At 38.7% G+C, this 24,695-nt stretch overlaps 1 protein-coding gene across 1 annotated transcript in view; it reads left to right on the plus strand.

Moving 5' to 3' along the window:
• Nucleotides 1–3,201: 3,201 nt before the first annotated feature.
• The window catches only part of cpt1a2b (carnitine palmitoyltransferase 1A2b), a 46,031-nt gene continuing 24,537 nt past the window's right edge, over nucleotides 3,202–24,695 (plus strand). Inside the window, exons 1-10 of the mRNA XM_053338563.1 lie at nucleotides 3,202–3,320; nucleotides 11,595–11,737; nucleotides 12,912–13,051; nucleotides 15,096–15,273; nucleotides 16,329–16,430; nucleotides 16,803–16,940; nucleotides 17,765–17,842; nucleotides 18,163–18,270; nucleotides 18,954–19,041; nucleotides 19,232–19,427. Coding sequence (XP_053194538.1) covers nucleotides 11,597–11,737; nucleotides 12,912–13,051; nucleotides 15,096–15,273; nucleotides 16,329–16,430; nucleotides 16,803–16,940; nucleotides 17,765–17,842; nucleotides 18,163–18,270; nucleotides 18,954–19,041; nucleotides 19,232–19,427 — 1,169 coding nt within the window. The 5' untranslated portion in view covers nucleotides 3,202–3,320; nucleotides 11,595–11,596. The remainder of the gene's footprint in view (nucleotides 3,321–11,594; nucleotides 11,738–12,911; nucleotides 13,052–15,095; nucleotides 15,274–16,328; nucleotides 16,431–16,802; nucleotides 16,941–17,764; nucleotides 17,843–18,162; nucleotides 18,271–18,953; nucleotides 19,042–19,231; nucleotides 19,428–24,695) is intronic.

The following is a 24,695-nucleotide window of genomic DNA, read 5'->3' on the forward strand; positions in this document are numbered from 1 at the left end:
CATCATTAAGATCATCATGTAGTGAAAAAACATTCACAGAACACGATGTACAATGTTTCAATGTAGAAATAAATTAAATGTGACACTTTTTCTGAATTTTTCACAAGTTTTTTGGTGGACCGTCATGGCATTTTTAAAAGGGGGTCAGTGGGGTCATGCAGGGACATCAGTAGCTTTAAAATTCTGGCTACGGACCTGTTTAAGCAAGGTTTCTGCATTCAGCTGGAGAGGTTTTTTTCATGTATACTTAAAGAAAGTTGCATGCAAAAGTTGTAATCATTCTAATTGTCCTATACATAGTCCTATAATATGACAACAGAGTTAAAGCCTGCTTCCTTAAAGTTATGAAACAGGTGGTAAACTGCAGAGATAAAGTGAAACAGTGTGACATCATGATGAGCAATCTTAAGAAAGAAAAGACTAATAAAGATTAAAGATGAGCTTTTCATTTTGTGTAGTGAAATTTAAGTTTTGTTTAGTGTTGTTGGGTCAGGAAGGGCTGTAGGAGCTGTAACTAGCATGAAGCTTTTGTAAGAATTAAATAAATAATAGGAGTTAGTCTCTGCTACATCATTTGTGTGGTGATTTTAGAGTCACACCTACGCGGGCTTCCCCAAACCGCCACAACTTATCAGCCGCAGCATCAATGAAACGGTGGATACCTGGAGGGGGAGGGCCCCCCTTGCTTTTAAAAAAATGTATCGTGCATGTGCATGTAATGGGTGTGTCTGCATAGCTGACGTCGTTTGTAGCTGTCTGCAGAGAGGTGCCTAAGGAGAAGAGCTCTCACTCTGACGGCAACAAAGTGTCCAGAGGGGGGTTTGGACAATAAAAGGCGCCAAAGCGGAACTCAGCCACACAAACTGTGTTTTTATGAGCTAAATTCCAACGCAGATGTGTTTACCTCATAGTCTAATGAAAGCCCAGTAAAAGTGCTGCAAAAAAGGTCTGGTACTTAATTGTCCTTTTGTGGGTGCAGTGTATATTTGGGTGTACAGTGATGTGACGATGTACAATTAAGACTAATTAATTTAAGATGGAAGGTGGTCATGGTTTTATAATTTTGGTATTATTATAGGATATCATATTACTATACTGAATACTACAGTGCAATAATATTATATATTTAACTTATAAAATGTGTACTATGCTACTGTTTCTGTATTCTGAATGTAAAATAGATAAAGCCTGTGTTGAAAGAAAACAAAGCTTTTAAAATATAACACATTGCCAAAGATGAAACCAGTGGTTTCCAACCTTCTTGTTTTTTGACGTCTTACAAAAAGCATTGTGTAGTTCCCTGAGTTCCTATTTTTAATGAGTTCCTATGTTCCTATGCATTGCGATGTATGAAAAATGCTATACAAATAAAGTTTGATTGATTGATAGCCGGGCTCACATTTCAGATGTCTATAGTTGTTAACAGCTCCACCAATACATTTTTCCCTATAAACTTCTCACATGGTTTCATTTCAATAAATGTTCAAATTATCCAATATTTCAGCAAAAATCAAAGATTAGAGAAAAAGTCCAAAAACTGAAAAATACACTAAAAACATACAAAATATTCACCATACAGTGCAAAATGGTCAGGTAGCAGCAGGTAGGTTATATAAATAATAGTTAACGTGGTCCCTAATGCAGTCATGCTATGTTCAATGTCTGTACGGCAGAGAGTAAATGACTTCTTGTAAATGTTCCGGCTGGCACTTGGGACTCTGAATTGATGGCCAAATAGGATCTGCTCAAACTCACAGTGTAATGTGTGTGAGGTGTGCACAGTGATATTTTTAGCTTTCCTGTGTACACCACAGAAATGCACACTATTTCAAGTATGTGTTGGTTGACCACAAAGCAAATATTGTTGGTTGGCTCTCTTGAAAATGTAGAAGTTCTCATTAAAGGTTTGGATCTAATCAATAATTGCTCCCAAGTACTTCAAGTGTTCTACTTCTTCTTCAGGCTGGGTATTGAGTGTGACAGAGGGGATATTACTGGTCCCCCTTCCCCTCCAAAGTCTTTAGGCACAGGTCTTATTGTGGATTTCCCCCCCCCCCCCCGTGAGTTTAGAAAAATACAACCGTTAAGCAGAATGTAAATCAACTGACTGATATTTCTCTTAACCTGGTGAGAGCATACTATTAGCACCCTTCCCTTCAGGCCTGGGGGCTGGTTTGGTTCTGGAATGACACGTGGCTATTTCTTTCTCAAGTTGCTGGATAGATGATTATCTGCTGACCCTTTGGGAGGGGCCGACACCTAGGCTGGGAACTGCACTGAACTGAACTGAACTGGACTTAGCTAACTGTATATAAAGTAGTGTAAACTAGCTAACTGTATATAAAGTAGTGTAAAGTAGCTAACTGTATATAAAGTAGTATAAACTAGCTAACTGTATATAAAGTAGTATAAACTAGCTAACTGTATATAAAGTAGTGTAAACTAGCTAACTGTATATAAAGTAGTATAAACTAGCTAACTGTATGTAAAGTAGTATAAACTAGCTAACTGTATATAAAGTCGTATAAACTAGCTAACTGTATATAAAGTAGTGTAAACTAGCTAACTGTATATAAAGTAGTGTAAACTAGCTAACTGTATATAAAGTAGTGTAAACTAGCTCCACCTCCAGCAGCTACAACAGTAACATGCTGCTCTAACACTGATGCTTCACTATTAATAATCTAATGATGTCATATATAATAATATATCACTACTTTTACTGTAATACTGCATATTACATCACTCGTAATACTGCAGTACTTTTACTGTAATACTGAATACTACATCACTCATAATACTGCAGTACTTTTACTGTAATACTGCATACTACATCACTCATATAATACTGCAGTACTTTTTCTGTAATACTGCATACTACATCACTCATAATACTGCAGTACTTTTACTGTAATACTAAGGCTATGTTTTACTGCAAATAACTACAAGCTCATAGTGGCCTAAATGTATTTTTTCATGTAAGCCTGTTACTTGTAATGTAGTATTTTTACATTGCAGTATCGGTACTTTAAAGTTAAAGGGCTGAATACTTCCTCCATCGCTGTCTATACAACATGCATACCTATCGGTCAAAGTTAACGCCTACATTTCAGAGCGAAAGTTGAACTCCGTGACGTTCCCCTTTAAGATCAGAGTGACTCATCTCTCTGTATACACTATCTTTGTCCGCTGGCTGTGATTGTCTTGCTGGAGGAAAAAAAAGCTCGCTTTCACTGCTAGAGAGGAAGGGAGGAGTAGCTACAAGCCGACGTTTCCCTACCAACCTTCTCTCCGACAAAGCTCCTCAACAGACACTTCAGGTAAGTTTTAAAACCGTATTTTATCAACTCTTCTCGGACCGCTGCTCAAGTTTTGCTCCGTTTCATGAATCCCGCTCCTCTTTGGCTCTCTGCCGGCTGTTGTGCATCGCGCTGGGCGGCAGGGTGGAGGGATGGTGCTGAGCATGAATGCACCACTGTGTGCTGAATAGATGAGATATTATGGGGGAATAAACAGCGTATTGTAACCTATGCTAATATACTGTAATTTCACATAAGTGGTGTATTATATATCCGTGCTGAGTTAGTGCTTTGTTGTTGTTAGTGCAGCGTAGTTGCAGCGCAGTTACTAAACTGGTTTGGGCACAGCGACATGAAGACTCCTCCTAGCCAGGATACACACACTGACTTGAGAAGTGTATCATCTTATCTTTGTGGGCATCATGTGTTACTTTCTGTTTAAAATGTTACTTCCGCTCAGTTTCAAAACCATTTAGACTTATCCAAATGACAACCTGTAGGCTGCAATGGATCAAACCTCGCATCTCTTAACTATACGGGAAGTCAAAAGGAATTTGCATGCCATTCCTGGAAAAGGTTTCACATCACAGGATACATGGGTTAAGATGTTGAAGCTGATTTTCGGTTACTTAGCGACAACTAAACCAAACAGATAAATATAGCCAAATTAAGAGTTGATCTTCTTTGGGGCTTCCTCTAAACAACAGACTATGTATTCAACATGACATAAAACACTAGTCTAGCAATTATGTGTTTAGTTTGTGTAGAATTGGCTTGTGTATATCGTTTTGTTACCTCAGGACCAGTAATCCTTACGGGGACCAAAGCTTGATCCTAAACAGGCAAAGGATAATTTCTGAGGTCATGGATGAGGTTAGTGGTAAAGTAAGTGTGAATTTAGGTTAGATTAAAGCTAGGATGGATTAGGCCATCCATAATGAATGAAAATTAATGCAATGTCCACAAAAGGACATACAAGAGTGTGTGTATGTGTGTGTGTTTATATAACTTTAAGAGAACCAGATTTGAAAACAAGCCTTGTGAGGACACATTTGCATTATGAGGACCTTTCTGCGTTATGAGGACCTTTCTGCGTTATGAGGATGTTTCTGTGTTATTAGGACGTTTCTGTAATGTAAAGGACATATTGGCCAGTCCTCACAACTTCAAAGAGCAAGTTGAGGGTCAAGACTTAGTTTTAGGGTTCAGATTATAGTTGGGTTTAGGCATTTAGTTGTAATGGTTAAGGTTAGGATAAGGGGCTAAGGAATGCATTATGTCACAAAAATATAAGGTAACAAGGATAAGGAAAGACAAATGTGTGTGTTTGTGTGTGGGGGGGCAATGTGCTCTGGTGGGTAAAACTTGTCCGTCAACTTTTTGTTGACAATTTTGAATCAAACACCAACGTCTAGCTTTACCAGATTCTACTACATGACTGAATTTTCAAACATTCTGTATAACTAGCTTAACAAAGATAATTAAAAAGACATCCCTGCTATGTAAAAGCAAGTGGGTGAAAAAATAGATACAACCTTACATATACAGTACCTGTATGTCCAAGTACTGGTACTCTAAAAAACATACATACATATATATATATATATATATATATATATATATAAATATATACAAAAACTTACGTAAACTGTAAATAGGATAACAATAGTGCAATTGGATGAATTGATTTAAACATGTTTGGGGTTTTACTGGTTTATTTTGGTGGTGATGTTAACTATTGCCAACCAGACCAACAAAAATCAACGTCCTCCTTGGAAACACAATATTTCCAGCTAAAATCAATAACTGGTAACTGCCTGGAAAAGGCCCTGGTTTGTGTTTCTCAAGTGAGTTACCGATATAGGCATCAGATTTTCCTCAGACCATGTTTGAAAGCCCCAGAGTGTCTGAAGGTCCTCTAAGACTCTGCCAAACATCTGGAGAGAAAATTACACCCTTTACTGCACAGTAAAAGACAACCTGTTTTCTGCGGTGTGCCTCTTTTGTCACATCTTGAAAGACGGGTTTAAGAATCTCTATTGTTTTGTGCAGTCGTAATTGCTGTTAAACAATCTTGAGTTTTTGTCAATGTGTTTGTAGGAAAATCTGCTGCTTTACTCTGTGGCTGGAGTGGAATGGTGATAAATGAGAGATTCAAACTGGGGATAGATTAACATGAGATGTGTCATGATGGTTAGTATTGTAATAGCAGGCAAGGAATGCTCTATGATATACAGCACTGTACTTTAATTTAAACCCTTCCTGAAGTCTTTGAGTGAGGGAGAAACTGGTACACAAGTGGAAGTTTTTTTACTAAGTGATGTTCCTTTTGCCAATCTTTGCTCTTGGATGTAGTAGTCTAGATTTAAAAAATGTCAGTTTTTAGCAAAGATAAATGTTCACATAGATGTTCACAAGATTGGACTAAAAGTTGAGTTTAGGGTAAGTAAGTATAATGAATGTAAATGATTTGGATCTCCTCCTAAGTACACAGAAACTCATCTCAGCATCACCCATGCAGCAAACTGAGAGCTATTTTCTCTCCTACCTTCATTCTTGCTCACTGCCTTCCTCTTTTTTTTATTAAGTCACACACACACACACACCCAACGAGAACAAACAGCAAAGTGAGAAATATGCAGTAATCAGTCACTGGGCTGGTGAGAGAGAGACAGGGAAAAGATGACAGAGTGTGCACTTGTAGCTAACGCACATACCGACACACATACCAGCACACACACATAACACACACACTCTTGCATGGTCTCAGAGGGATTGCATGTTGACCTACTTTCAATACATGTAACTGTATAGTTGTCATGTCATCGTTCAGCGCGTGCTAATGTCTTCCTCATTCATCTGCAACAGCTGTGCTACTGCTACTGATCTTTCCTGTCTAATGTCTCTTGTCACACACATGCACACACACATACGTACACCGTCAAAAACTACTGAAAGGAGAAACAGAGCTATTTGGCCCTGACAGGTATGGTTTTTGGAGTTTTCAGTAGAATTAAGCTTCTTTTTGCAAGCAATAGATTATGTAAGAATTGCATCAGAGGAACCAAACTTGCAGTGACACTTCCTCTGAACTCACATCAGACATATAACAGATGTAAAAGTGAACTCTGCTGAAAATAACATGGATGCTATATCAGTGATGTCACCTACGGGCTTGTTAAGATATATGTTGAACTACAGCTGCAATGAATAGTCTATTAATTGGTTAATTGTCAAATAATTGAATAGTTGCTAAGTATTGTGATAATCAATTAAATGTTTTGAGTCATTTTTCAGAAAAGAACGTTCAAGTTCTCTCACTTCAGCTTCTCAAATGTGAATATTTTCAGTTTTCTTTAGTCGTCTGTGACATTAAACTGAATGTCTTTTGGCTTGTTGGTTTGATGACATCACCAGAGCTCTGGGAAACAGATATTTTTCACCATTTTCTGATATTTTTTATTGCATAGTTAAAAATTGTTTAATGTTCAAAAACATCTTCTCTCACTTTTTTTCTAGTAGCAGATAAACTCACTGCGACACATCTGAAGGCTTTCAGCAGTTACAAGAACAATACAATATATTTCATTGTCCCGCTTAGGGAAATTTGTCTTGGACTCAGCAACTGCGCCATAGATGTCAACAAACAGTACATCACCAGCCATACCATCCTAACAACAATTACATAACAGTATTGCACATATCCCATAACACTGCACACAACACATACATACACCAATAGGAAAAACACATGCTAAAAGATCACCATAATAAAAGCACTATAAAATGATTGCACAATCTTTGGCCTCAAGCAGCATTGTTTAGGAATTTGTTGGAGGTTGGAACAAATTAATTCTCGAAACGGTTGAGTTTGCAGTTTGGGACTCTATATCGTCTGCCTGAGGGTAGGAGCTCATATTCTAAATGAAGAATATGGGATGGCTCAGTCACTATCCTCTGGGTTTGGCTAAGAACAGTTTGTTCATAAATAGACTGCAAGGTCTGATAGTCACTTCTTCCTATCACCTTCATTGCCGTGTGCACCAGACAAGCGAGTTTAGTTTTCAGTTTTGCAGTAAGGTTGCCATACCAGGCTGACATCCTATATCGGACTAAGCTCTCTTGTACCGCCTGGTAAAAATAAAAACATGATGCTTTTGTCCATACACTCTCAGTCTGCGCAAAAACGGGAACATAGACTTTCAACATGGACATTCCAACTAAGAGTGTCATCTAAGTGAACTCTGAGATACTTGTATGAGCAGACCTGCTCAATGGGTTAGTCATGTATGACAACAGGACTATAGTCTCCCACCTGTGCTGATTGATTTGTACTCTGAAAGGGTGTTATTAACTCTTACCTGCTGACTTCGATTGGTTAAAACGGAAAAATACCACTTGATTTAAAAAAAGGGTTAACACTCATCTGCCTCAGTTTTGAGATGAGCAGATGGGGTTGAAGTGTGTTCAAAGCTGAGCTAAAATCAATACATAAAATCTGTACAAATGCTTTTGGGCATTCCAAGTGCTTGACAATGAACTGGGTGATGCTGTTGATGGCATCATCAGTACCTCTCCCCTGCCTATAAGCAAACTGGTATGGGTCAAGTGCCAAATTGACCTCTGCCTTCAGCAAAGACAACATGTAATTCTCAAAACTCTTCATAACAATCGAAGTCAGGGCCACAGGTCTAAAATCATTGTTATCAGCTGGACACGGTTTCTTAGCTACAGGAACTATGGTGGATTTTTTTCCAAAGGGCAGGAAAAGTGTGTGAATCCACAGACGGCTGGAAGATGGGGCACCAAACTGGAGTGAGCTCTTCTGCACATGTCTTTAAGAGTAGTGCAGAAATGGATTTTTTAGTACACACGTTCAAAGATGAACTGAATCCTGTGTGGGTCAATTATAATCATATGGCTAGCATCAGTTAAAATAGTTCCCATGACATTATTACGTTCCTCAGAAAAGTCATGGTTTTCAAACCTAAGAAAAAAGTCATTCATTTCATTTGCTTTCCCCAGATCATCATCAGTACTGAAGCGCTTCTTAATAGTATAGTATATATTTGTAATGACTTTCATAGAGTCCTACAGCTTTTTTGAATCCATTGACATAAAAGTCTGCTCTATAGTGATGCTTTCTGTCTTCACTACGCCTCTGGTTAAGTTCTCTTTGCACCATTTTCAGTCCTGCTCTATCATTATTTTTAAAAAAGCTAGCTTTTTCCTATTAATACAATCCTTTATGCTCTTGGTTATGTAAGGCTTATTGTTAGGGTACACTGTGATGTCCTTTTTAGTGACCACATTGTCTGCACTTCAGTGGCCTTGTCAATCTCCAAATTAGAAAATATGTCCCAGTCTGTGCAGAGGAAGGATCCTTTGAGTGTCTCTATACTGTCCTTATCCCACACTGTCACTGTCTTAGTCTGTGGCTTACTCCATAATTTAAATTGAAGTGAGCAGCATGTAGCTGGTGAAACTGTTTAGCCTTTAAAGATACTAAAGAGATTTCTGTTTACATTCAGTGTTACTCACCAAAACACATTAGGGCTGGGCGATATGGGTAGAATCAAATATCACAATATTTTTGACCAAATACCTCGATATCGATATTTCGACAAGATTGTAGGGATGACTATCTATGACTATTTAACAAAATATTTACCCAATGAAATTTTTGATAAATAATCATCAGTAATGTGGATATAATGACCAAGTAGATAAAAGCAGATAAGCTGTTAACCTCAGAAATGTACATTTTTACTGTAATGCCGCCTGATTATGCTATCGTCAGACAGGTGATGCACACTGTTCACATTAGCCCAAGGTCCTCACTAATTAGTGCATGAAATCATAATTACAATCATAACAATAATAGTTGCTGTTTAATTTTTCTCTATATCGGCTAATTGATTATTCCACTAAACGTTGCAGCTCTGTTTCAAACATCCACCCATCAAATGTTCGATTAGAGGGTAATACTCAACATACTCTACATAATTGTAATGGATGATAAGTCAGAGGAGCACACAAACAACTGCATCATATGTGTCTAACTAAAAGTTAATCCAAACCTTAAAGCCAACTAGATTCTGCTGTGGCCATGATGTAATGCTTTTTCCACTACGCCCTGCTGTTCCCTTGCACGCTACCTTGATAACATGTTTTGTTTAACAGGCATTACATGCTAATTGTACAGGTGTTTGGACTTTCTCAGTTGGAAGAACAGAATTAACCACAGCAGAATAATCCGATTTTTATCATGCTATCTGTCTTTAGATTTGAATGTTGTGACCACTCCTAAATAATTCTACAACATATCTGCTGTACATAGTCACAGTCAGTGGTATGAGTCAGGATGTGTAAGTCAACTTGCAGTAAGATGTATTCTTCACAGCAGACAGTTTGACTTGTCATAGTAGGAAAATTACAGGTGTTACCAATAACATTAGCAATGTTCTATTCAAGTGTCCCAGTAAGTGATTACAGTGTGACAGCACCCTGAAGCTAAATCAGCTAAATGGAATTCAGCCATTGTTAATGTCATCCTTCACTGTAATTTGTTGTTACTGTCATATGTCAAGGTGTACTCTGTGAAAAACTCCTATTCCTAGCTGGCCATTAAGAAGACAATTCCTCTGCAGACACAGCTTTGAGACCTTTGGATGTCCTTAAACTATCAGTGCTTTAAAAGACAGTGCAGCCTCCACCATATCTTTGCATTTTGCTGCCACTGAGTATATAAAATCTGCTCACTTGTTGCTTAGCTGCCACTGTGATTCCACGGCTAGTAGCTCGTTAGTTATAAATAATTTGTAATGTCAGAAAGATACTGGCAGTTGCACAGCAACTGCCTGCCCAAGCGAGGCACCATAATATGTCAACTCTGTTCCTGAGCTGCACAGTTACTCATTTCATCTTCATAAACTAAATTGACCTGCTACAAAGATAAAATACTTTCCAGTAGTTTGACCATTACATATGTACAGTATCCTCACCTCTCTAATAGAGGAATCATTCACTTGATGGGACAAGCAAAAGAAATGTAGAAGAATAAGCTATGAGAACCTTAATGAACCAACTGCTGTCAGGACATTTATTAGCATGGTGAAGACATCACACCTTTATTTCTTCAGGTACAACAGTGTAGAACTACTGGCTGTTTACAAGACACGTGAATACTCTTGGTTGGACTACAACAGTGAACCAGACTGGCTGACTGTTTTACTGGCTAACTGAAGGTCTGACTGGCTGACTAATTAATTAACTGTCTGACTGACTGTCTGACTGACTGACTGACTGACTGACTGAAGGTCTGACTGACTGACTGACTGACTGTTTAACTGTTTGACTGACTGACTGACTGATGGTCTGACTGACTGTCTGAAGGTCTGTCTGACTGACTGACTGACTGATGGTCTGACTGACTGTTTAACTGTCTGACTGAAGGTCTGACTGTCTGACTGACTGAAGGTCTGACTGTCTGACTGACTGTCTGAAGGTCTGTCTGACTGTCTGACTGACTGTCTGAAGGTCTGTCTGACTGTCTGACTGACTGACTGATGGTCTGTCTGACTGTCTGACTGACTGACTGATGGTCTGACTGACTGACTGAAGGTCTGACTGTCTGACTGTCTGACTGATGGTCTGACTGACTGTTTAACTGTCTGACTGACCGACTGACTGTCTGACTGACTGTCTGAAGGTCTGTCTGACTGTCTGACTGACTGACTGACTGACTGAGGGTCTGACTGACTGTCTGAAGGTCTGACTGACTGACTGACTGACTGACTGAGTAACAATGTAAATCCCTCTGCTTGTTGTATAGACAGCTTCCAGCGAAACTGTACCTAATATTTAGATTCAGTAACAACAAAGTTTAAAAAAACAAAAACCAGTGGACATTTGTTTGTCATTATTTGTTAGAAACGGACTGTATTGAGAGCTTCACCCTGTTTATCACCTCACACAGTAGATCAGCGTGCCATGAGCAGTTTTTACCCAGTACTATTGGTGCTGCAGCAGCATTTGGCGAGACAACAACATTCCACTGACACATTAAATTACTGAATTATTGTGTTCATACCAGAGAGAGCCAACCAACACACTGAGCTACCCGCTGGCTCCTAAAACCAGCTGCTACACACACTTTATGTCACCAAACTAACAATAAAATCAAGATATTATAACATGCCGTCGTCCCAGTGAAGTCATGTAAGGACATCATGTAAAACACAGTGGTGATATTGGCGTATGAATTTTTTTTGTCCACTTTTTGTGTTTCCGTAGCGATGGCAGAGGCCCATCAGGCTGTGGCGTTCCAGTTCACCATAACTCCAGAGGGCATCGACCTACAGCTGTCCTACCAGGCCCTGAACCAGATCTACTTGTCGGGAGTGCGATCGTGGAAGAAACGCATCAGCCGCATAAGGGTGAGCTGTGTGTGTGTGTGTGTGTGTGTGTGTGTGTGTGAGAGAGAGAGTGACTGACATTGATTAAGAATGGTTATATTCTTTTTTTTATGCTATTTTGTTTCATCACATTTTTATCATTCTTATTTTCTCTTGCATGCATCGGTCTCAATTTGTTCTGTGTTTTTGTTCTTTCCTTCATGTTGTTTTTGGTCTACACTTATTCTGTCTTATTATCACCTTGTCAATGAACTGTGAAGCATTTTGGCCTACATTAACCTGTATGAAAGCTGCTATATAAATAAAGTTTGGTTGATTGTAGTCATTTAGGGAGCCTGACACTATCCAACTTAAATTCAGGTCAGCGAAAGCCTGTCATGTTGCAAATATCTGATCTCGAAGTCTGTGACTGACAATCAGCTTCACAGAGCTACATTTGTCTTTTATGACTTCTATTTCTGTTGTGTCATTTCACCACTCCACTCCACAGCTGTTAATTGTGTTTGATGGCTGACAATTAGGTTTAGAACAGTGCTGAGAGCTGTGAGTTATACTGAGTCACATCTCATACTCATAGCACAGCTCCACACATCCACAGCCAAAGTAGAAAAGAAAAGGAACAGCTGTCAGTAGTAAACTATAAGGAAGTATATAGAAAATAGTAGTATAAGTATTAAGTATTATTAAGTAAGAATATAGTAAGTATTGTATTGTATTAATTGTATGGAATATTAAGGAATTATATTAAGTATAAGGAAGTATATAGAACATAAAGGATGTCATTTGTGTGCAGTGTGGAGCTGGATGTAAACATGCCTTATTACATGGTGGGGACTCCCTTTAGTATACATTTATAATTAGTTTCCTAACATGTGCTGACATGCAGGTGACAAACACACAGCTGTTAATATGTGCATGCGCAGCTGGGTCGTATTGTTGTTGTTGTTGTTGTTGTTGTTGTTGTGCTCAGAAACAGGAAGTCTCTCAAGTCTCTGTACATGCGAGTAACTGCCGCGAGACCAGACATTGTTCAGACCCACAAATATGTGTTTTCATTGCTAGTCCTACATTTGAGTTTTGGTTTAGAGAGATAGAAATGCAGGCCGACATCTTTGGGTTTGAGTAATTAACCCGACATGCTCATAACTCACTGTCTCATTGTATTTATCCACTGCGTGTTTTTCTTCTCAAACAGAACCGAGTGATTAAAGGAGTGTACCCCGCCAGCCCCTCCTCATGGCTCTTTGTCGTCATAGCGATCCTGGCCACCATGTACATGCGCTCGGATCCCAGTATGGGGCTTATTGCTAAGATACAGCAACACCTGCCTCTAAGGTACACACACATATTTATTTAGTCACATTTCTGAAAGAATTGCTATTTTAAAACAGCAGAATTGGATATTTTCACATTGTAAACAAAACGTGGTATCCAAACCAACACAAGGGATTCTGAGTATTGATATCTGGCAATAATTATACTAATTGACATCCACTAGTTTCAAACAGTTTGTTTGATATAAGCAAACAGAACTTGTTTGCATATAAAAAGCTGATGGATTATAATACAGCAGGGCGGGTGCGGTGGCTGCATGTGAGCTTTGACCTACATCGCTGTCAGTCTATTCACTAACTGTCACTTTAGATACTTAACAACGCTGACTCACTCACACACACACACACACACACCTGTCGCATTCCACCTTGATAGTATTCATTCAGAAATGAGTCATGACTCATGTTGAATTATATGCACATTTATCAAATACAGTACATGATCACACCCTGTACATTATATGCAGTATGTTATTATATAAATAACATGTAATATATTAGCAACAAGTTACAGCATGTGCTATCCTGTCTAAAAATAACGGATGAGATGGAGATAATGGTGACTTAAAACTGTGGCTTTTACTCTAACTATATTTCCGAAATAAATGACAGCTGAAAATAACAAAGTAACAAAGTTAGAAGGTCAACCGAGAGCAGGAACTAGATGTATGGATTTTTATTCAAATTAATGACACTACTTTGGGTTGTTTGGACACTTCAGAGTGGATTGTAGTGCAGCATGTAAACCATGACCACTTAGCACAGGAGAAAGATAAACTGTTTAATCATCGTCCATTTTTGTAAGTCCATTAAAGTCATGGTCAGGTCTGTTTCACCCAGTAATCAACTGGAGCTGAAGTCCTGTTGCTGTTTAATATTTGGGTCAGTGACAAATAATGGTTGGCAAGATAAACAGTTCAAAAATATCTTAAATAATGTTAAAAGCAGCATCAGGTTTGTTTACATGTACATTTTTTGTATTTTTGTTGGTTTTATTTCATTTAAAAAGTAAGACTGAATGCTCCTGAAAATGTCAAATGGTGTAACCACAAATGAATGATAAGTATTAAATATTTTATCCACCTACAGTGTATGTAGGTGTACAAATAATTACTTTTAATTACTTTAATAATTACATTTTTAAAAATGTATATGGTTCCTGATTGACATGATTCCCCATATTAAATATATTTAGAACAATTGTATTCCATTACCTTTATTTAATATAAAAAGTTATAATGTAAGATCATGCCAAACTAGTGTTGTATGTATGGTTACGCCAATTAGACATTTTTATCATAATCCTCTAATAGATCAGTTTTATGCCATGCCATTATGTTATTCACATGTTTACTTTCACATTTTAATCCCTTTTAAATTTGACTAAACCACATGGACCCAAAAACGTCATTGATCCATACAGAGTTCACATAACACTCACTATGATGTTTAATACTCAATAAGTAGCATAAACTATATTAATGATTTTCATAGTCACATTTTTGTTAATTTTTTTTGTTGAATTCATGACAATCATTTTTCATCATCAGCTTGTTACATTCTGAATGCATTTCATATGATCATATTAACTTTATTTTCATTCATTTAATTAGTCTCATTTTATTGAACTTCAGCTTCTACCCAGCAGATGTCACTATTAGACCATCATAGTGTTTGTTGTTGTTACTGATATGCTGGTGTCTGTAGTCTGCTCTACAGGATATTCAAAGGTCCAATTAACATAGTAAATGTAATACTTTTTGCATATCGCCTTTATTTATTTATCTTTTTAATATACATGTTTTTTAATTGGATGTCTTCCTTGTGGAAAATGAGGTTTCTGGTTTTTGAACGTTCTTCAGTCAGAAATAATTTGGTTTCCTAAATGTTTATTTGGTTTATTTAGTTCTCTGGGTTATATAAAAAAAGTTTTAAGAAGTGCTAGATTTGGTGTTTTGAGCCTTGCAGATATACTATTGTTTCCACTTCAAATAACTGCACATTCCTTCTCTCTCTCTCTCTCTCTCTCTCTCCTTTCCCTCTAGTCTCCATTACTCACTCAGCACCCAGGGTCAGACCATGCTGTCTGCACTGGTCTTCAGCACTCTGCTGTGGCTCTCCCTCATCCTCGCCCTCAGGTTCTGCCTCAAGCTGTTGCTCTCCTACCACAGATGGATGTTTGAGCTGCACGGCCGAGTCTCCAACACCACCAAAGTCTGGGTGGTAAGACACGCTTACTGCTCGGTACCACAGCTCCCTCCTGTGGCCGCTCTGCAGAGGTTGTTTAGGGTCATGGCCAAAAGTATCGATACTCCTGCACTTCTGTCAGATAATGCACCACTTACCACCGATACATTGTTGCTATTACAAACTCTTTGGTATTCACATGTTTATTTCTTTTGTTTGCATTGGAACAACACAAAAAAACAGAGAAAAATAGTCAAATTTCACAAAGAACTCAAAAAATGGACTGGACAAAATTATTGGCACCTTGTCAAAATTGAATAGACATAGTTGTATTTCAAGTATGTGTTGCAGCTGTATTTTGTATTTAAACTCACCTCTGGCAATATAGAAATGACACTTCCAACCAGTTAAAATGGAGAAAGGTTGAGTCAACAATTGTGTTGTGTGTACTACACTGAGCATGGAGAAAAGAAAGAAAAGCAAAGGGTTATCCGAGGATTTGGGAGCCAAAATTGTGGAAAAACACAAACAATCTCAAGGCAACAAGTCCATCTCCAGACATGTGAATGTCCCTGTGTGTTTGTACAATGTTATCAAGAAGTTTCCAGCCCATGGCACTGTTGTCAACCTCCTTTTAGACGTGGTTGACGGAAGGGAAAAACTGATGAAAGATTGCAAGGATTGTTCAAATGGTGAGAACTTCTAAGCTGACCTGCAGACAAAGAATTCAACAGCCATCTGATTGAAGAGGGACACTATGGTAGGAAACCCAGTAGGACACCACCACTGACAAAAAGCATAAAAAGACTAGAGTTTGACTAGAGTCCTGTAACTTTTGGCAAAAGTTACAGGACAAAGTCAAAATCCTGTGGACAGATGAAACCAAAATAGAGCTTTTTAGTATACAATTTTCTGGATAAAGTGGTGCATTATATGGCAGGGGTGCCAGCATACTTTTGGCTATGACTGTATGTAACATTTTATCATGTGATTTTGTTGACACAGGATCATTTTAATTGTCACTTTTATGCTTTCTATAAAATATGTTGAAACTATCAATGTCTGTCTATCGATGTCTCTGTTCCTTTCAGACTCTGTTGAGGTTATTATCAAGCAGGAAGCCTCTGCTGTACAGCTATCAAACCTCTCTACCTCACCTGCCTGTTCCTGCCATCAAAGACACATTGAACAGGGTAAATATTACACACATGAACACATGTCCACACATGCTTATATACAGTATATACACACAGTATATATAATGCTACATGTTTTAAAACTGCTTTTTAGCTTTAGCGCATTCGACTCGTGTGAACAAAATGTAGCACCTCATTGAAATAAACACATTTATACATTTTGGACATTAAAAAAATAAAAGAATTCAACATTCCAACATCTACTTGTAATTTTTTTGTATTGTTGTATTTAATTTGATCTATGTATTATGGCTTATCTTCACAAACAGTATCTATCCATTGTATTTAATTCTACTTGTAAATTGATTTAATAGTCTCAAAATACGCAAAGCCAGACCTTCACTGTTTCTATGTTTCTCTCTCTGTCAGTACCTGGAGTCAGTGCGCCCCCTGTTGACTGAACCAGGCTTCAAACGGATGACTGAACTGGCCAACGAGTTCGAGTGTAATTTAGGAAACCGCCTGCAGCGCTACCTTAAACTTAAAGCTCTGTGGGCCACCAACTATGTAAGTGACACAGACACAAAAATGTATGTCAGTAGTGGGTCCCAGTTCTGGATAACACACCACTGGGCACTTTTCCAAACCCATGTTTTTCATAGACACAGCCAGTTATAAATATACAGCAGGCTTCCTCTGCATAGTTTACTAAGTTAAAAGCAGGTAAAATAACAGGCTGGAGCCCCGGTTTGAACCCGGTTTGAATAGCAAAGGAAACGACTGCTAGTATGCATATCTTCAATTAAAAGGCATCCTGTGAGTCACAACGTTTTCATCTGGTATTATTTAAACTGTAGCCAGTCCATGTTGTGTAGCAGTTTGAGGCACCTGTGATTAAACAAGATGTGAGTTAAAGTCAACTGTCGATTTCAGTTCTTCACCCTGTGGGAAACAGGAAAAATACCGTACACCAGCGTCATCCTTGCTGGCAGTAAAAATACATATGATGACATTCCTGTCATGTTTCAGCTTGAAGAGGCTGAACACAAATGGAAAGGGTAAAAAAAAAAAAGCTGTAAAAAGTTAATGGAAGGTTTACTAAGACCTGTGCTGCTTAGAAACACGCAACACTGTCAAAAACAGCTCAGCCAGGTAGATTAGCGTGCAGAGGTAGAATAAAAACAGTAGAAAAGCATGCTTCCCGTACAGGCCAGTAATACATAGATTGCGAAATATCAAAGGATTATCTGCAACATAATCACTGCTTATTTACTATTTAAAGTTGATATTAAACAGTTAATCCTTGGAAAGCCTATCTATGTCTATGTTTTTGAAAAGTCTTCTGGGAAAGGAACTGTTTTCCAAACTTGAATCTCTCGTTTTCTTTCCAGGTCAGTGACTGGTGGGAAGAGTTCATTTACCTGAGGGGCCGAGGTCCCATCATGGTCAACAGTAACTACTACGGCATGGTAACCAGCTTTTTCTTTGCTACAGTTCTTTTGAAATGTCAAAAATCAAGATTCATAGAGATACGGTCAAACCAAAAGCGGATGGAATCACTCCTCTTAATGTTGATCTACTAAGATCAAGATAAGTTTTTGTCCTTTCACTGCTTTGGTTCAACAGCTCTTTGACATTCGTTCCTCCCTTAAGACCTATTGTTCACAGCTACATAATAGTATGATGCAATATTTGAATTCCATGATAGTTTGCACATCCTGAAATGTATTCACAAGTTTGTTTGTCAATGTTTTATATGCACTCTGTGTCTGTGTGTTTTTCTTTGCAGGACTTTTTGTATGTGACACCGACATCTTTGCAGGCAGCCAGAGCAGGCAACACCATTACTGCTCTGTTGCTTTACCGTCGCAAAGTCAACCGTGAGGAACTCAAACCGGTGGGAACAGTCACTTTATATCTTTACCTTCCACAGAGATGAGGGATTAATGCTGGGGTTTTTTGGTGGTATGTGTATGGAGGAAGGAATGTTTGCCAGGGGGGTGTGTTGAGTTGTACTTTTCCTCCCTATAGTAATACATTTTCTTAACTTTCCAAATGACTGGCTGTAGTTAACCACTTTCAATTTCAAGTGCTTATCAGGGACTAGTTTGTTTAAAAAAAAACTACTGCAGTCTCAACTCATGACGTGCACAATGAAGAAGGGAGGATACTACTTCCATAGCCAGCGTGACATGAATATCCTCTTAGCTGCTAATGTGAAGTGTGGCAATATTGACATCACAAAAGATCAAAGTCATGTCCATGTATCATATTTGAAGTCCATATATAGACATGATGATGTTGATTGTTACATCATTGTACGATAAGTTGCTAACGTAATTATTGTGACAGGTCTATGTATATATGACAGAGTCAAAATACCCTAACCCTAACCCTAACCCTTTAGTTATTATTTGTGTGAACATTCTGAACTTGTCAATACTTGTTTTATGCATTAGTACTTCCTTTTCTGGTCTGGAAAAACATGTCATGAAAGTAAAAACCAGCGTTGAAATGAGGTAATGTGGTAATAAACAATGGAGATCAATCAATTTGTTTATGTGCTTCTCTGTGTGTCAGAGTCGTGTTCCAGGTACTGTCATCCCTCTGTGTGCGGCTCAGTGTGAAAGGATGTTCAACACAACGCGCACACCAGGAGAGGAGACCGGTAACACACACACACACACACACACACACACACACACTGATAACTCACATGCAAAAACATAAGATTAAATTCTGTTCGCTGACATCTTTTATAAAAAAAATGAATCAGAGAAACTAATCAGAAACAAAACACAAACACATCAGCCAAACAAAACTGCGCATGAATCATGAAACATCCATTTCCTCCTCAGATGTGCTCCAGCACTGGCAGGACAGTGAATTTGTGGCCGTGTACCACAAAGGTCGCTACTTTCGTTTGTGGGTGTACCAGGCTGGCCGGCTGCTGTCTTCCAGGGAGATCGAGTACCAGATCCAAAGAATCCTGGATGACCCTTCACCCCCACAACCCGGAGAGGAAAAACTAGGAGCTCTCACAGCTGGAGATCGGTAGGAACAGTGATGTTAAGAAAACAACTGAATCATTCTCATTGTTTGCAGCTTCAATTTGTCAGTTTTTGTGCCTCTTAAAGCGGTGGTTTGGTGTAATTTCGACCTAGCGTATGCACCATTACATCTATCTAAGTATTATTGTTTCCATCTGGAGGAGGGATATTGGACGGTATGATGTCATTTCCAAAGGATCCCTGTCTTTCTTAAGGATAACAGCAATGTTCATTACATCTATCTAAACACGGCCTTACCCCTTCTTTTTTCATTTGGTCACAAATTGATGTAGTTAGAGCTATCAGCCGAATTGCTTAGTAGTGTTTCTAGGTGGCGCTAGAGAGTACATTTTGGCACTTTTGGGGCACATTTTTCCATTTGATCAAATGAATGACCAGACCTGATGTGCGTGGTGAATTTGGTCTGTCCTGGAGCATGTTTAGGTGGTCAAATTTAGGGTCAAAGTGGCATTAGACTCTCCTCCCATTCATTGTCTATGGGAGCGTTTTGGTGAGGGTTTTTGGGTACCTGGCCTTTGAGGGCTTCTAAAATCCAAACCGGACGAGTAATGACAAAGTTGTTCACAACTTTTGTGCAGCAGGGTGTGCTAAGTCAGCTATTTAAGTTTGAAGCCGCCACGATGAACGCCCTCGGACAAGATAACGTTTGTAGGAGGCCAAGAATCTTGTGGAAATCCCACTTGTAACAGCAAATTGTGGACTTCCTGTTGGATTTTAGGTCAGGGGTGTCAGCGAGTGATTTGTTGATAAGTCTTGATAAGACAAAAAAAAGAGTTTTGGTTTGATCTCTCTACGACATTCCTATCAGGCGCTAGATTACAGGGATGTCAAACATGCGGCCCGGGGGCCAGAACCGGCCCGCAAAGGCGTCCAATCCGGCCCACTCTCCTTCCTGTTATTTTCTTTCCTTCCCTCCTGTCACCTGTCCTTCTTTCCTTCCTCCCTTTCTTACTTCTTTCCTTCTTTGTTTCCTTCCCTCCGTCCTTCCTTTCCTTCCATCTTTCCTTCATCTTCTTTTCCTTTTCTTTCCTTACCTTCCTTCCTTCCTTCCTTTTGTCTTTCCCTCCCTCCTACCTTTCCTTCCTAATTCCTTTTTCGTCTTTCCTTCCTTCCTTCATTCCTTCCTTCCTTCCTTTTGTCTTTCCTTCCCTCCATTCTTTCCTTCCTATCACCTTTCCCTTCTTTCCTTCCTTGTTTCCTTTCCTCCCTTCCAAACTTTTTTATTGGTCCGGCCCACATGAGATCAAATTTGGCTGTGTGTGGCCCTTGAAGGAAAATGAGTTTGACACCCCTGCCCTAGAGAGTTTGATGTTGTTTGTTTTTTCATTTTATCGAATTTTTTGCCAGACTTGATGTGCCTGCCAAATTTGGTGAGTTTTCAAGCAGGTTTAGGACGTCAAATTAATGCTCAAAGAGGCGGTAGAATAATAATAAAAAACGACACAAAAACAAATTGCCTTTTGGCTCGCTCCTAAAAACTGTTCAGGACACAATGGTGGGGTCAGAGAGAACAGGTAATGACAGGATGTTGTTGGCTCTGCGAAGGGTAGAGGGTCCTGATTTGTCCTCCAGATAGAGAAGGGTGAGTCCAATGATTTGTTTCTACAGTTCTTATGACTCTTTGGAGATTTTCCAGTCTGCCTCTGTACAGTTCACATAGCAGGCTGTGAGACTCTAATTAAAACATACTGATGAATATTATATGCCACTATATTCTACACACTGGACCTTTTTAATGCTTGAACGCGTGGCTCACTCTTGGGTTAGTTGAAGAGTCCAAAATCAAATGTTGTCAAAAGGGGTCACCTCACCACCAGAAAGCTTTAATACAAGTTCCAACAGTTGATGAGAGGTAGATTTAAAGGGGAAATAAATGTAGTTGTTTTCTGTTGCTGTTAAAGGTTTGTTTACACCAGTAAGATTTGTAAAGACATTATTCAATTGTAAATGTAAACATACTTTTATATTAATGTAGGGATTGGGGCTTGACAAGGTCTATTTATTCATATCCCAAAACACATTCATTGGCAGGCCCAACAGAGACATCCGGTGACAATGTTGTGTATCATTAGAGAAACTAATCATTCACACACATTCACACACTGGTGCAGCCATCAGGAGCAGTTCCTCCTGCAGTCCATGGATATTTGGACTGCAGGAGCATGGTATTAAACTGCCAATCTGCCAATTACTTTTTTATGTATTTAAAGGTTTAGAAATCAGGGACAATGCACATTAATAAAACATTTTAACAAAATATAAACATGCATGAGTTAACCAAAAGGCTATAATTAGTGGACAAACTCTCTACCTCCTGAGCCACAGGCGCCAGAGATTAACAGTGCGAGGACCGCCCTAAAAGGGAACTGATCAAAACAAACAGGAAAGAGAAGATAAACAACAAAGGCCAAGACAGGTTAACAAACACAGCTTTAAATAGCGAGAACTCTTGGAAATGCACAAGTGGTGGCACACAAGCCAGTATTAACCCAGGCATACTATGAGAGGACAGATTATCAACATCATCAGTGACATATACAATAACTGGTCAACACTCACTGATGCTGAGTCACAGATGCAAGCATGTAGCGTGTCCGGTCACTGGGTGGCACCAGAGATCACAGCGATTGAAAACGACACAGATGCATTGTGGGGAACAGTGCTAATAAATATGTTTAGAAGAAATATAGTTAATATAAGCTAAATAGCCCATGTATTTTGCACTTGTTATATATGTTTTATAGTTTTATTTGGTAGCTATATATATCTCATATTTACACTGTATTTTTCTCACATTTTCTTTCTAATAATTGTACCCTTTATATTCATATTTATATCTGTATTTGTGTTAAATTTGACTTTATCTTTGCTGGACAGTTAACACTAACATTTCAATTGTGTTTGATAATTATAGTCTATTTTTATATATTCATACTTTTATATTGTTTTTAAAATATTCAAAATAAATAGGCATACTGAGGAGGGTTGATACTGAGTTACAGATTTAGAGTAAAGTATGGAAATGAAGTACCGTTGAGTGCCGATAACGAACATTGGGTACCTGTACCAGTTCAAATGTGAAACCCAACCCTACTCAAGATGTCAATCTGGATTAAAGTCTGACAAACAGATCTCTCCATGTGAGAACAGTTGATCTAAAAGCGTATCATGTTACTCTGTAAATGCATCATATTCCACTTTTGAGTTGACTAAGAGATTCTGTTCATTGCACTTTTTTAGGTTATCTGACTTGCCAAAATACAATGTAGAATATCAGCCAAAATGTACAAGTTGAGTTTTCCAACAGCAGATGGTCTTATAGCATTCTTCCTGAAAGTAAAACAACTGCACGGTTGGGATTTGCAGCTGCAGATTCATAGATGAAACCCAACAGCTGCAGTTGTTGTTTTTAGCTCAGATATTCAGTGCCTTACGTCACGTACACACTGTAGACATGAAAACATTTGTTTCTTTTGGAACTTTTTTCTTTTGGATTTTCCCAAGATTTCAATCGAAGACTGTAACATTTTTTGATTTAGAGTAGATGAGCCAAACGTGGGCAAAGTTTTCTGTTAGACCAGTGCCCATTCAGTTCAGCTCTTTGTTTCGTTTTTGGCAGTAACTGCATGATGATTGATGTCACCCACTTATCTACTTATTAAACCCAGGCAGCACCAAGGAGGAAACGCCTGGTCGTAAGTGAAGGCAAAATAAAAAGCAGAGCAGAAGATAATAAATGAAAGTGCTATGGTGCTCTGTATTAAAGGGATATTACCAGTATGAAATCAATTAGAAAATATTAAAGTATATTTTATTTCACATTAAATACAATGGTTGAGAGTATAACATGAGAGCTTATCAAACTGCTTTGTTGTTTTATAAAGGTGAAGCATGAGGGTGACACAAGGTAGGGGCACATGATGAAATTACAGCTGGCTGCTTTGACACTCCTATGATGGATTAGCTGTTATGCACAATATTCACATCCCTGCCAGAGTTTCACACTTTTGGTGTTTATTATGTTGTGGGAAAACAGAGAGTGAGAAGTCAGGACCGAACATAAACAGTTGAACACAACAGAGTCATCAAGGGGCCGAAAGAGAGCTTTGTACCAGCAAAAGAATGAGTGGCATGTCTAGTGAGGTGTGGCATCGTGATAAGGTGAGGTGTAAATACCTTACAATAATGGGTCAGAAGGAAATTGGGGTGTGTGTGTGTGTGTGTGTGTGTGTGTGTGTGTGTGTGTGTGTGTGTGTGTGTGTGTGTGTGTGTGTGTGTGTGTGTGTGTGTGTGTGTGTGTGTGTGTGTGTGTGTGTGTGTGTGTGTGTGTGTGTAATTGGCATAAGACATTGGAGATGTTGCCCGTGTGCTCATGGAGAGATAAGCACTTTAACTGCGCATGAAAGAAGAATACATGAAACACAACCATACATGTTTGTTATTATGTCTGAACATGACAGAAGCCCTCTTTCTTTGCCACTGTTACTTGAGAGGCAGTTGTTTATGCTCACAGCTCCTCCTCTTTCCCCATTGAAAGCAGATTGAGACTAGGTGCCATTAGCAGGCGCCGGTCACATCCTGTGGTTCACCTTATATTGTCTTGAAGCTTTTTGTTTGAGGATTAAAATTAGTCTGCCAGGCTCTAATGTCTCTCATGTTAGGCTAGCTAATCTCAATTTTTTTTCAATTTAAAAGAAACAGGATGAGTCAGATAAATTATATATCAGTACTTTTATAAGCTTTATTTAAGTACCCCTTCAAATACAATTTTAACCCCAATATAATTTGTGTGCATGTAGCCTGCTAGCGTTATAGCATTAACTAATTCATGATAACTGCAGACAGAGCTTGGGCTCAAGATGGACAGTCCAAAACCTCCTCCCATAGGCTTTTTGGTTCAGCCAACTGAATCACTGTACAGCTGCACTAAGAAAAGTTAAGTCTGATTACAACTTACACTCTTTCACCAGCTGCTGTCATAATTCAAGTACATTTTGGAAGGTTGTGAAATCAGTTTCAAAGAACAGAAGCTGCTTTCCAGCTCACATTGGCATCGGACACAGTATTTTAATTGGCTGTAAAGATATGTGCACTGCTCTCAACAATCACTTTGCTACGTCTGGACATTTTTTTGATGATTCTGTAAATTAACAGAATTGAACCTCAAACCACAAGGGTTTTAAGGCATTTCCCGATGCTTTTCTTTCTGTTGCGACAAGGAAGTCAACTGCTGCTGACAAAGTGGATGCCT

Source organism: Scomber japonicus, chromosome 18 (assembly GCF_027409825.1).
Source record: "Scomber japonicus isolate fScoJap1 chromosome 18, fScoJap1.pri, whole genome shotgun sequence".
NCBI lineage: Eukaryota > Metazoa > Chordata > Actinopteri > Scombriformes > Scombridae > Scomber > Scomber japonicus.